Genomic DNA, 13778 nt, shown 5'->3' with positions numbered 1-13778 from the left:
TTAGCAATTCCATTTTGACACAAAACTGTCCCCGGCAGCGGCGCCAAAAACTTGATGTGCAAAACGTGATATATGAATTGTTGTATGAAATAGTATGGAAAAATACCAATTAGAGATTGCTACACACTAACGGGCAGTGTATCCGATCGTGTAGTAGTATAGTAAATGGTAAAATCCTTGTATCGTTCCAAGGACAATATCTAAATCAAATTAGGATTATAAACTAAATTGTGATTAACTAAGAAAATTACAAGTACAAGATATATTTTGGTTTGCCCTTTTACGATGGGCAAATCAAGTGATGAATAAGATTAAAAAGATAATATTTTTGGTATTTTTAGTTTATGAAAACAGAAAGATAGTTTTGATATCAAATTAAAGAAATGCTCATCTAGACTTTTTACCCTTAATGTTGAATGTTATTTAGGATTAAGATCAGATTGATTGGTTATGCACGAGAACTAATTAATTGGTTCACCAAGAGTAGTCTTGCACAAACACTCAAACGGGATTACACGACGCAAGTGATGTTCTTGTCATCTAAGACCTCCTATTTGTAATCAACTAATTCAACTAGTTTGAAGACTTGAAGAATGATCAAGTCAATGGTGTGTTGTACATGATCCACTCCTATATCAACTAAAGGTTTAACTTAGTTCATTCCATTGGTCCGATTAAATGCTCAATTCACCCAACCCAAATAATTAACTAAGTGTTATAATAAGATCCCTATAAACGTCATTAGATAAGGCAAATCACTAACACATGTTAATTGATGGAACTAGGTAGTTGAAAGTGTATATAACAGATTCTAAGGAATTGGTCATTCTCCTAGACAATTACACATACTAATTAAGCTATTCCAAAGTATCTACAAGAGTCGTTCTTACATTCTTATGTAAATTAACCATTTGAACTCAACTTATCTCTTTTGGTAAAAGACGGATAAACACATGTCACTAGGTGTAAATCAATACATTAACTTAACAAGATGATGTTTCTTAATCAAATGAACATATCAACTAGTTGAATCGAAAGGATTAAACTTAACAAGAATGGTTCTTGTATTCAAACATCAAACTATCGTAAATAATAACAATCAATCAATAGTAAATATTCAACATCTCGGTTATTTATCTAGATGAACATAAAATGGACTAGCCAACAATCATGCTTGAAAACTTAAACACAACAGTAACAAAGATAGAATTCATTGTAAATACAAGATTAACCTTTTAGGAGTAATCTTGGATGAAGCTCTTGAATGATCTTGGATTCTTCAATGATTTGAGTGCTTAGATGCACTTTGATAAGCCCAAGACCTGCTTTGAATCGTATGTTTTCGTCTCTGAACAGAAAGGAAACTGGTACCCAAGAAATGAAGCTGGAAATGGAATTAAATAAGCTGAACAGTTGGTGAAAAGTACTGTGCGCGGCACGCACAGTAAGGTTGCACTGAGCGCACTCTTACGTACTCCACTTTTTCCTTTACAGCTCGACATCGCACGTTCAAATCTGCTTTTCTGGTAAAAGTGCGCTTATGGGTACGCTGAGCGCACTACTGTGTGCGGCGCGTACTAAGCTTGGCGCACTTTGGTTTTGGCCAAAAAATCTTCTGATCAAAATTCTTCCTTGTGCGCTGAGCGCACCCTTTGTGGAGCGCTGAGCGCACCCTTCTGTCTTTGGCTTTCTGGTCTTAGTTTCAATCTCTGAGCTGTATCATACATAATCTTCTATATTTCTTCAAATTTACAATGATTCTAGACTATATTACAATAATATGAAATACAAACGGAATTACTATGTTTACATACGAAATAAACAACAATAGGACATGATATTACGACTAAAGATATGACTAATTTGAGTAATATCATTAGACGTAAAATATCAAATGTGATATAAAACAATATGTTTGCAAACTCGGTATTTTTAATCATTTTTTTACGCTAATCACCCTCATGAATTTAAATTTTTACTGATTTCTTGCAAATGAAAAGATCTCAAGTGTGGGAATATTAAAGGGTTATAAATTCTCCCGGGTTTACACTTGGTTTAATTGCCAAATTTTGTGAAAATTTGAAAAAATTTCAACTAAATGAATTCAAAATCATGTTTATACATATTTATGAACGATAAAACTAGGTGATAATACCGAAATTATTGTTACCTCGGAAAGGACATAAATTGAGAAACAACCCAAAATGCTTGAATTAATTTAAAATGGAATAAAGGAAAATAAAAAGGCAAAGAAAGAAATAAATAAAAGCTAAGTGTGGGAAGAATTCACCAAGTTCTTTAAAATATATATCACATATTTTTGTACAAGATTATTGCAGGTACTTTTGTTTTGGACTAAACTAATCAGTTTTACCCGATTTACTGTGATATATTTGAAAGAAAGATGGATCTACACGATGAATCAATTCCATCATTAAAAGAAAGTAAAGTCTTCCGAAAATGACACGCGATTCTTGATTTAGGTCAGGAAGTTGTCGTCCAGACTAGTTGCAGAGTCTACGAAAAACCTTGAAAAGTTTTCTCAAAAATCAACTGGAAATCCACGGACCTCAGCATCAAACATGGTCGCCAAGTGGTCAGACTTATCCTAACCATGAGAGGATCTGTCTCGTACAATGGGGGGCACCGTGCAAATTAGCTTATAAGACTAATGAATCAGATCTCCAGAAAGGATAATCTCCTTAAAGATAAAAAAATCAGCTTTTAAGACTGATATTACTCAATCCTTGAGATTGACTTTTAAAAGATTGAGAATTACAAAACTCATGGAATTCAATGATATCTAAACTCGAGTTTGAATGAGAAAATATTTTGATCAAAACTATAAACCGATTTGTTTTCTAAAAACCCTATTTTCAATGCGTTCATTACCATTGAACGTAAAATCCTAGGAATTAACCTGGAATTCATTAGGTCACCTGAACCAAATTGGGTGTCAACTGTAAGAACGGTGGTTGCATAGCATGGTCGAAGACAGGACGTTGTGCCAGACCGAAAAACTATAGGGTGATCTTTACTATTGCTCCTACAAAGGATAGTAATTGCATCCGACACGATATAGACCATAATCAAAAGCATGTCACGGGACATTGCCTTAACAGTTACTTGTTCAATGCTTTCCTTTACAACCGGACGGTAGTTTACCGAAAGGTAATATACGGAGTAGTGTTGCAGATCTCGGAATTGCTCGGCGAGATCTCGGGGAGATCTCGGTTTCAAAACTCAGCCGAGAATATTTTCCCATCTCGTTGAGATTTCTCGGTCAACGGTTAAAATCTCAGTCAACGTCACGATTTCTCGGATTTTCTCGGTGAGATCTCGGATTTTCTCGTAATTTCTCGCAATTTCTCAGATTTTCTTCTAATTTTTCGCTCATTTCTCAAATTTTCTCGTAAAAATCCATATAAATATACATATATTTATACATATTTATATTAAAAAAACTAGAAAGTCAACACAAGTCAACGTCCGAGATCTCCCCGAGATTTTTTCGAGATGCCGAGATCTCCTCAAAAATGTCCAAACGAGATCTCCCCGAGATCCGAGTTCTCCAACCTTGATACGGAGCAAGTATACTGGACGTGTTGCTTTCCTAATACAAGGTTAGTAAGTGGGTGACACAAAACCGCAACTTTTGAGCTAAAATTTTCAAATCTAAAACCCACACAACCCACAAAAACATTTTGCAAACACCGGTGAAAGGTTATTCCGAAAAACTTATCTAGGGTAAAAGCTAGAATGAATTTTCAAAAGATCAAATATTTTCATAAAGATCCAATTTCCTTAAAGGATCTAAATTTACATAGTCATGTGGGACTGTAAACCATATTGTTACTATCATTGTTTATACCTCCGTATCAAAATCACTGATGTATAAAGTGTGAGAATAAAAAGTGATTTGAGTGAAGTGTGATTTAATTTCAAGTTTCGTATTGCTTGAGGACAAGCAACGTTCAAGTGTGGGGATATTTGATAGTGCTCCAAATGAACATATATTTAGGCGCAATATCCTTCCAATATGTAAAGTTTTCAGTTGCAATTGTTCTATTTTCAAGTAATATTCGTTTAAATAAATAAGTGCGAAGACAAAAGAAGAAAAGGAAGATTTGAAGACGCAAACGTCCAAAAAGCTCAAATGTACAAGATACAATCCAAGTAGTTCAATTTATTGATGATTAACGTCTAAAAATGACAAGAGTACAAGACGCGAAACATAAAGTACAAGATATCTAAGCATACGAAAAGGCGTTCAAAAATCCGGAACCCAGACATGAACCAACTATCAACGTACGAGTCAACGGAGCTAAAATTACAAGTCAACTATGCACAAGAATATAATATAATTTATATATAATTCATAATAATAATATAATATAATTAAAAATATAATATAATAAATCAAATAAGTGCTCCATATATTAATTGAATGGACATCGATAGCTGGTATCAACAAACTTCTCAACTAATTTTCAAACTCAAAATAGTGAATTATTTGTGCCTATAAAAGCAACACATGCACACAGATAAATGTACACCTTCACACTTATTTTCTTTATTCTGTAATCATAATATATATTTATAATTATAATTTTAATTTTAATTTAAATTTAATAATAATTAGGTTATTGTAAGGAATGTTTTACGGGTTTTAAAGTCGAAACTCTGTCCGTGTAACGCTACGCTATTAATAATCACTGTAAGCTATGTTCAACCTTTTTAAATTAATGTCTCGTAGCTAAGTTATTATTATGTTTATTTAAGCCGAAGTAATCGTGATGTTAGGCTAAATATTAAGATGGGGTTATTGGGCTTTGTACCATAATTGGGGTTTGGACAAAAGACCGACACTTGTGGAAATTGGACTATGGACTATTAATGGGCTTTATATTTGTTTAATTGAATGATAGTTCGTTAATTTAATATAAAGATTTAAAATTGGACGTAACTATAAATAAACATAGACACTCTATAGGACACGATGGGTGGGATATTTATAAGTACTAATAATCGTTCATTTAACCGGACAAGGGAATGGATTAATAGTCAATGGACTCATTAAAATAGGGGTGAATTATGTACAAGGACACTTGGTGTAATTGTTAACAAAGTATTAAGACCTTGTTACAGTTCGAATCCCCAATTAGTTGGAATATTTGACTTCGGATATAAGGATAATTTGACGAGGACACTCGCACTTTATATTTATGAATGATGGACTGTTATGGACAAAAATCTTATGGACATATTGAATAATCCAGGACAAAGGACAATTAACCCATGGTAATAAACTAAAATCAACACGTCGAACATCATGATTACGGAAGTTTAAATAAGCATAATTCCTTTATTTTATATCTTATCGCACTTTTAATTATCGTACTTTTTAATTATCGCAATTTTATTTACCGTCATTTTATTTATCACACTTTAATTTATCGCACTTTTATTATTGTCATTTACTTTACGCTGTAAATTAAGTTATATTTTTTTTTAATATTTTACATTAGGTTTTAACTGCGACTTAAGGCATAAAATCGATAAACCGGTCATTAAAGGGTAAAACCCCCCTTTTATAATAATAATACTACTTATATATATATATATATATATATATATATATATATATATATATATATATATATATATATATATATATATATATTATATATATATATAGCGTTAAACTTGGCTAGATCCCTGCGGAACGAGCCGGACTTACTAAAAACTACACTACTCTACGATTAGGTACACTGCCTATAAGTGTTGTAGCAAGGTTTAGGTATATTCCATTCAATAAATAAATAAATAACTTGTGTAAAATTGTATCGTATTTAATAGTATTTCGTAGTAAAAATATAACTATTTTGTATACACCTCGCATAACATCAACAGCCGAAGAATAAGGGTGGAGAAACATTATTGACTATCTCTGGTGATGTCACTTATTGTTCAATCCATGATGAGACATGCCTTCACGTCTCACGAGAAGATACGGAATGGGTGGTAGATACTGCAGCTTCCTACCACGTGACTCCATACAAGGAATACTTTACAACATACAAAGCTGGTGACTTTGGAGCTGTAAAGATGGAAAATTCCAGTTCCGCTGAGATTGTTGGAATTGGTGATGTCAAGATAAAGACAAGTTCCGGGAGCACAATCACTCTGAAGGATGTCCGCCATGTGCTAGATCTTCGGCTGAATCTACTTTCTGGAGTAGCTCTAGACAAACAGGGTTATGATAGTCATTTCAGTAGAGGCACATGAAAATTGTCAAGAGGCGCTATAATAGTCGCTCGAGGACACATTTGTGGCACACTATACAAGACTCATGTGAAGATCTGCACAGACAGCCTTAATGTTGCAGAAAAGGAGGCTTCACAAAATTTATGGCACCAGAGACTCGGTCACATGAGTGAGAAAGGGTTGTCTACCCTATTAAAGAAGAAGCTTATCAATGTAGACAAGGACGCTGCACTAGATCCTTGCAATCATTGTCTGTTTGGTAAGCAGCATAGAGTCTCATTTAATTCCTCTTCAACGAGAAAATCAGAGTTACTTAGTCTGGTACACTCTGATCTTTGCGGTCCCTTAGAGGTTAAATCAATTGGCGGCAATCGATACTTTCTGACATTTATCGATGATACTTCTCGAAAGGTGTGGATATATTTCTTGCGGACGAAGGACCAGGTGTTCGATTACTTCAAACAGTTCCATGTCATGGTAGAACGTGAGACAGGAAAGAAGTTAAAGTGTCTTCGATCCGACAACGGCGGTGAATACTCTTCCAGGCAGTTCGATGCCTATTGCAGATCATATGGCATCCGACATGAGAAGACAGTTCCACGTACCCCTCAACACAATGGTATAGCAGAAAGAATGAACAGAACAATCACGGAACGTGTTCGGAGCATGCTCAGTATGGCTAAGCTGCCAAAGCCATTCTGGGGAGAAGCAGTCAGAGCCGCATGTTACTTGATCAACCGATCTCCATCAGTACCACTGAATTTTGAAGTTTCGAAGAAACTTTGGTCTGGAAAGGATCCATCATACTCTCACTTAAGAGTATTTGGATGTTTGGCATACGCACATGTATCCAAGGAGCTCAGGCAGAAGCTGGATGCAAGAACCACTCTATGTATATTCATAGGCTATGGAGATGAAGAATTTGGATACAGATTATGGGATCCAAAGGAGAAAATGGTGATCAGAAGTAGGGACGCGGTGTTCCATGAAAGCCAGACAATAGAAGATATTGAAAAGCCCACAATATCTCAGAAATCAAATGTTGCTGCTCAGGTGCCAGAGGCAACAACGGAATCATTCATGAGAAATGAATTTTCAGTGCAAGAAGAAATGCCAGAAGTAGAAGATAATGAGGAAAATAATGGTGCTGAGCAGGGGGAGCCACAACCCCATCTGCCAGACATTCCAGCACCGTCACAAGGTCAAGATGATGGTGGATCTCCTCAGAATGTTCCAGAAGTTCGTAGATCTGAACGAGGTCGGATTTTATCGAGTAGATATCCAGAATCCGAGTACCTTCTACTTACTGAAGATGGAGAACCAGAGAGTTTTCATGAAGCAGTAACTCATAAGGATAAAGAAAAATGGTTGCTCGCAATGCAGGATGAGATGGATTCTCTGCAGAAAAATCGAACTTATGAGATTGTAGAACTTCCACGCGGGAAGAAGGCACTGAAAAACAAATGGGTGTTCAAGCTGAAAAAGGATGTCAGCAGAAAAGTGGTGAAATACAAAGCACGGCTTGTAGTCAAAGGATTCCAACAGAAGAAAGGGATTGATCTTGACGAGATATTTTTACCGGTAGTCAAGATGACTTCAATTAGAGTCATACTTGGATTGGTCGCAAGTATGAACTTGGAGCTTGAACAGATGGATGTAAAGACAGCTTTTCTTCATGGAGATTTACAAGAAGAAATTTACATGGAGCAGCCGGAAGGTTTTGAGGTTTCAGGAGATAACCTCGTATGCAAGCTGAAGAAAAGTTTGTACGGTTTAAAGCAGGCACCCAGGAAGTGGTACAAGAAGTTTGACTCGTGCATGGTGAGTTAAGGGTACAAGAAAACTGCAGCAGATGAGTGTGTCTACATTCAGAAGTTTTCTGAAGGAAATTTCGTTTCTCTTCTACTATATGTAGACGATATTTTGATCGTAGGGAAAGACACAACGAAGATCAACCAGCTGAAGAAGGAACTCTCGAAGTCTTTTGACATGAAAGACTTAGGACAGGCTCAACAGATTTTGGGAATGCAGATAACTCGAGACAGGAAGAATAAAATGTTATGGCTATCTCAGGAGAAGTATATTGAACGAGTGCTTTCACGTTTCAATATGAACAATGCCAAACCTGTTAGCATTCCATTAGCCAACCATTTCAAGTTAAGCAAGAGTTCTTGTCCCTCATCCAAGGAAGAGATATGGGAGATGTCTTCAGTACCATATTCTTCAGCAGTTGGAAGTTTGATGTATGCGATGGTGTGTACAAGGCCCGATATTGCTCATGCAGTGGGAACGGTGAGTCGTTTTCTCTCCAACCCCGGGAAAGAGCATTGGAATGCAGTAAAATGGATTCTCAGATATCTTAAAGGTACAACGAATCTATGTCTTTGTTACGGGGGAGCTGATCCAATCTTGGAAGGCTATACAGATGCGGATATGGCCGGAGATCCTGATAGTAGGAAATCTACTTCAGGATTCATTTACACTTTTGCAGGAGGAGCTGTTTCATGGCAGTCAAGACTACAGAGGTGTGTTGCATTATCCATAACTGAAGCAGAGTATATTGCTGCCGCAGAAGCTGGAAAAGAAATGTTGTGGTTAAAGCGTTATCTTCAAGAATTTGGAATCAAGCAAAAGGAGTACAATGTATATTGTGACAGTCAGAGTGCTCTAGATTTGAGCAAGAACTCCATGTACCATTCCCGTACAAAACATATTGATATTCGCTATCATTGGATACGAGAGGTAATTGATCGACAACTGCTGAGACTAGTGAAGATCCATACAAAGGAGAATCCTGCGGATATGTTAACAAAGGTGGTGACTCGAGAGAAGTTGCAGTTATGCAGAGACATAACTGGAATGTTCGTGGATTTGGCTGGAGGGGGAGAATTGATGGTTTCCAGTGGTTTCCAGTGGTTTCCAGCCTAATCTTTCTAGATGTTCAAAGTAAGACATCTTTGAACAATTCATAAAGAAGAAGCAAATTTGAACACGATGACGGCCGCCAACTTCCGTCAACCTTTCTCGTTCACACCATTCACCGGCATTAATTTTTTTCCTATAAATAGAGGTGCAAACCTCCATTGTAAAACATCCCAAAATCACTCAGAGAAGTGTAATCACAACCTAGATAGTGTGTGTGAGTTTGAGAGTTTTTTAGAGTTTTGTAAATACTCGTGTAATCTATTCTTGTGAGTAATAGAGTTATTTTCTCTCAAATTTATATCTCCCAACGTCCAGGCGATTCTCTCTTTCCAACGACCATATCAGTTAGGCATTGTTTGGCAGCTTGGTTTTGTTAGGCATTGTTTGGCAGTTGATTACGAGGGCTGCCCAGTAGTACACTATTACTCTTAATATAAAAACCTTGGTTTTGTTCCAATTAAGGAAATAATTACAAAGGTGAATGCTTATCAAGAGTTACAAGATTCAAATGCAGAATGTGAATGCATATTAAGAGTTACAAAGGTGAATAATTACAAACAAATAATTATAAATGTAAGATATATATGTTAGAATCTGCACTACATAATTTTGTACATACCTAGGATTACAGTACAAACATGTCAGGATGTCACAGTACTAACAAGCAGAAAATAAAAATAATAAATAAATACAAATTGAAGATAAAATAAACGGCCAAAGGTACCGAGTTGCCCAATGAAGCGCACCACCCGGGTTCAATTCCTGGCTATGTCAAATTGTTCAAAAAAGGAGTGCGACTAGAGGGTGCGCATAATGCGCAATTCACCGGGTTTCAGGTCTCGTGCTCGGATGGCTTGATTACCCGAGGTTTTACCTTTTATGGGGGAGCCAATGTGCTCGTTCATATGAGGGTTTACTCGCTTACCCAAAAAAACGGCCAAAAGTCGGAAACATGGTTAAAAGAAAAAGCACTAACAAGCAAATCAAGTATCTGTTTACTTTCATTGAGAATAATATTCGAATATGAAGTATGTGAAGAAGGAAAAAAAATCATGATAGTATTAACTACCAAATAATGTACTGAATACAAACATCAAATCTTAAACTTATTCCTATGGTAATGTTCCAATGATGAAATCAAACCAAGTGTTATATACTTTATGCCTTTGTAACTTCAGATTTGTTTGTTTTCTATACAATTTTGATTTCAGTGCCAATTCAGCTTGCAAAGATAACATCTTCAATGTTTTCGGTGTCCAGATGATGCCATTAGAACTCCAACAGCCACAATAAACATGGATAACATGCCTACAAGTAACACATATGTTCTCTTCGACGATTTACGATATTCCCCAAAAAATATCACTCCCCAAAAAGTACTCACAAGTGGAAGAGCCTGAAATTAGTTCACAAACAAGTTATATGTCTAAGTTATAACCTGCTACTTGACCCGCCCATTTTGACACCTCTTCTTAATCATAAAAGACTTTGAACTAACCTGAACTGCATCAGCAGCAGCATAACCAGCAGCTTGGCCACCCATAAATTGCAGCCCGTTTCCAAAACCGCACAAAAAACCGGCTAAAAACGCCCAACCTCGACCATCCCAGTCGTTCAAGTATGATTTGATTGATGATCGTGGTAAGTTGAATGCAGGGCGGTAAAGAAATATAATATTTAAAATTACAGCAATTACAAAACACGAACAAGAAAAGTAGAAAAAAGCTGTGTAGACACTTAAGTGAGGAACACCATCGTCCAATGTATGCCATTGATCGTTCGTTGCAAGATTAAATGCCGGAGAGAAAAGAGAGAAACAAACTCCGGCAAATAAACATATGACTAAACCAATCAAAGTGCTTCTCCCAAACACCTGAAATGCAAATCGAATGCAGAATGTTTAGGAAATTTTGAGTTCATTAAATGCAGCTTAACGTGTGCCACGTTAGCAAAACCTTAAAGATAAGTGAATCATGCATTGAGTGACCTTAATTGATCTTCGGCTTTCGAGCTCAATAAGAAAATTAGCAGTCCCTGCTTTAGCTTTTTCCAATTTGAAAGATCCATTTTCCAAATCTTTTTCTGAGATTATAAAAAAGTTGATCAAAATAATCAAAAGTCAGAAACCAAAACTAAACATGATGAGTTAGAAGTTCAAGTTTTCTTACTTGAATTCGAGTTTGTTCCATTACTTGTTGGTCTGTCAAGTAATATATGAACCATGTTATTTGAAGTAGAAAATAAAAGGAAACAAATGTATTGAAAGAAGGACGAATATACCCTTTTTCGCCCACGTTAGAATCTCCTAATTTATCAAGTTTTACTTTATTATCTTTGGCATTGGATGTGTGCACCAATGAACCAAGACAAACAGCAATCAAGAAACACGCAACGCCAGGGAAAAGTACCTCGGCTCTGTTAATCTTGTCATCTAGAAAGTAGTTCAAAGTTGTACCTATCACCCAAATCAACCCATTTATGTGTAAATCAGTTGAAATTGTCACACTTGTATCATATATATTAACATATATAAGATGATAATATACCTATGACGACGGTAATACTTGAGGTCATGACCTCAGTTACTGATAAACCGACAAACGCCCAAGCATATTGGGTCGACAAATTTCCAAGACTTAAAACTACACCGCCCGCCATAGCGAACAAAACACTTGGCCAATTATTCTGAAACAAAAATTACAATGTACATCTAAACAATACATATAAGATTCACTAAGTTATTTTATTAGCTTTGGTTCATGATGATATATACCTGAGATAGCTGGACTAAAAAGTTGGGTTTACCATCATTAGTATGTCCTAATTCCCCAAACGTAAAAGCGATTATCACAGCAGCCAGAAGATTAGTGATTGTGTAATCAAGATAAGTGTGTTGAGGTAACCTGCCACGTCTTTCTAACAACGTTAAAATTGCGGGCCATGTTCCTAGAAAAAAGAGTGCAAGCAGCATACATGCTATAGCTCCACCTTTACTTTCTACTACATACATCTTTCAGACCAAATCTTTCAGTAAATGTAATCAACAACTGAAATTAGAGAATACCCTGAAACCAAATTAGCAAAAACAAGTTAGGATTTGTGAAGGTGAGCTTATCAGTTGGTCAAATACAAGACTATATAATTAAATAAAATAAATAAATAATAAGAACCTTTTTTAAGAGAACACTAATTTCCCATCAAAATTGGGTAGGTAAATAGCATAAAGTTCGAACCTTAAAGAATCTTGAATGGATTTAACAGGTTAGGATTTAGGAATGGTGACAGAAACTTCAAGTTGATAAAGTTGACTATTTTAACGTTGACAAATGCAAGTAGGCAGCATTTACTTCAAATTATGGTAGGTAAAACTTATGCTTGTAAGTAGTAATTGCCCACAAAAAAGGGTATAAAAATAGAAATGAAGTTAGTATCTTTAAGAATCTTGAATGAATCTAAGATGTTGGAATTAGAGAGAAATTAGCAGGTAATATGCAACAGAAACTTCAACTATTGTGAGTGAAGTTTGGATGTGATAACTACCCTAACTTATCTTCAGATCCACCCATCAAAATTGGAATAAATTTTTCAAAAAGTTATCATCTTTAAGAACCTTAAATGAATCTAAACTGCAAAATGCATATTCTATGGTAAAGTTGACCTTTTCAACAAATAAATCCAACAGAATCTTCGAATAAAATGAGTGAGATTCAAAAGTAAAAAACTTATCATCTTAAAAACCACTGTTAAAGTACTGAAGTCATCACCTAAAGATATCATATAACCATAATAATCCATAATAAATAATGTAAAATTTATCACGTGAATGAAATAAAGATTAAAGATTTTGTATTTAGGCAAAAAAATTAATTTAATAAATAAATAAAAATCAAACCAATCATAGCAGAGGAACTCAAAAACTTTAAGCATAATTCCATAAAACAGGTTAATAAATCTACAGATACCGAACAATCACCAAATTCCTCAAAGGAAAACAAAACAAAGAAAATGACATAATAATATCAACCAATCATGGACCAAATATTAGATTAAATTCCACAAACATAGTGGTCATAAATTCCACAAACCAGCCCAGAAAGCCATAAAATTATGGTATCATGTATGCATATATTATACATAGTGGTCACTTTGTATAAATATTGTCTCTTGAATAAACTATGAAATTATGGATAATATAAACCTGTACAAATGGCTTGAAGATACTTTGAAGATGAAGAATAAAAAGTGATGTGACCTTGCAAAAATGAACAAGAATTAATAAGTTCTTGTTGTAGATGTGACAAATGATCAAAGTCAACAAAAACAAAGAAATAAAAACTAAGATAAATGTTATAATAATAATAATAATATAGATATGGATAGTCAATTTTGGTGTATACATATAGTCAATTTTGGTACACAAAGTATGTATTTTTATATTGAGATTTTAGGCTATAAATACTCATGAATGCAAGCATTAAACTGGCACCATTTCTCACACTTACAAAGTGTTTCTTTCTTTCTCTCCATTATCATCTTTGTTCTTACACTTCATTATTAGTATTCTAAATCAAGAATCAAATCACTAA

General features: G+C 35.1%; 1 protein-coding gene across 1 annotated transcript; it reads right to left on the bottom strand.

Annotated features, from left to right (window-relative positions):
* Nucleotides 1-10229: 10229 nt before the first annotated feature.
* On the bottom strand, nt 10230-13511 carry LOC139839963 (ureide permease 1-like). Its single transcript, XM_071830177.1, has 8 exons — nt 13391-13511; nt 11966-12257; nt 11739-11877; nt 11473-11647; nt 11361-11392; nt 11180-11274; nt 10691-11065; nt 10230-10588 (listed from the first exon to the last, which is right to left on the bottom strand). Exons 2-8 carry the CDS (start codon nt 12200-12202, stop codon nt 10433-10435), a joined length of 1209 nt encoding a protein of 402 aa, XP_071686278.1. The 5' UTR covers nt 12203-12257; nt 13391-13511; the 3' UTR covers nt 10230-10432.
* Nucleotides 13512-13778: the final 267 nt, after the last annotated feature.

Source organism: Rutidosis leptorrhynchoides, chromosome 4 (genome assembly GCF_046630445.1).
Source record: "Rutidosis leptorrhynchoides isolate AG116_Rl617_1_P2 chromosome 4, CSIRO_AGI_Rlap_v1, whole genome shotgun sequence".
In the NCBI taxonomy this organism is placed as follows: Eukaryota; Viridiplantae; Streptophyta; class Magnoliopsida; order Asterales; family Asteraceae; genus Rutidosis; species Rutidosis leptorrhynchoides.
This window is presented reverse-complemented; position numbering and strand designations above follow the sequence as displayed.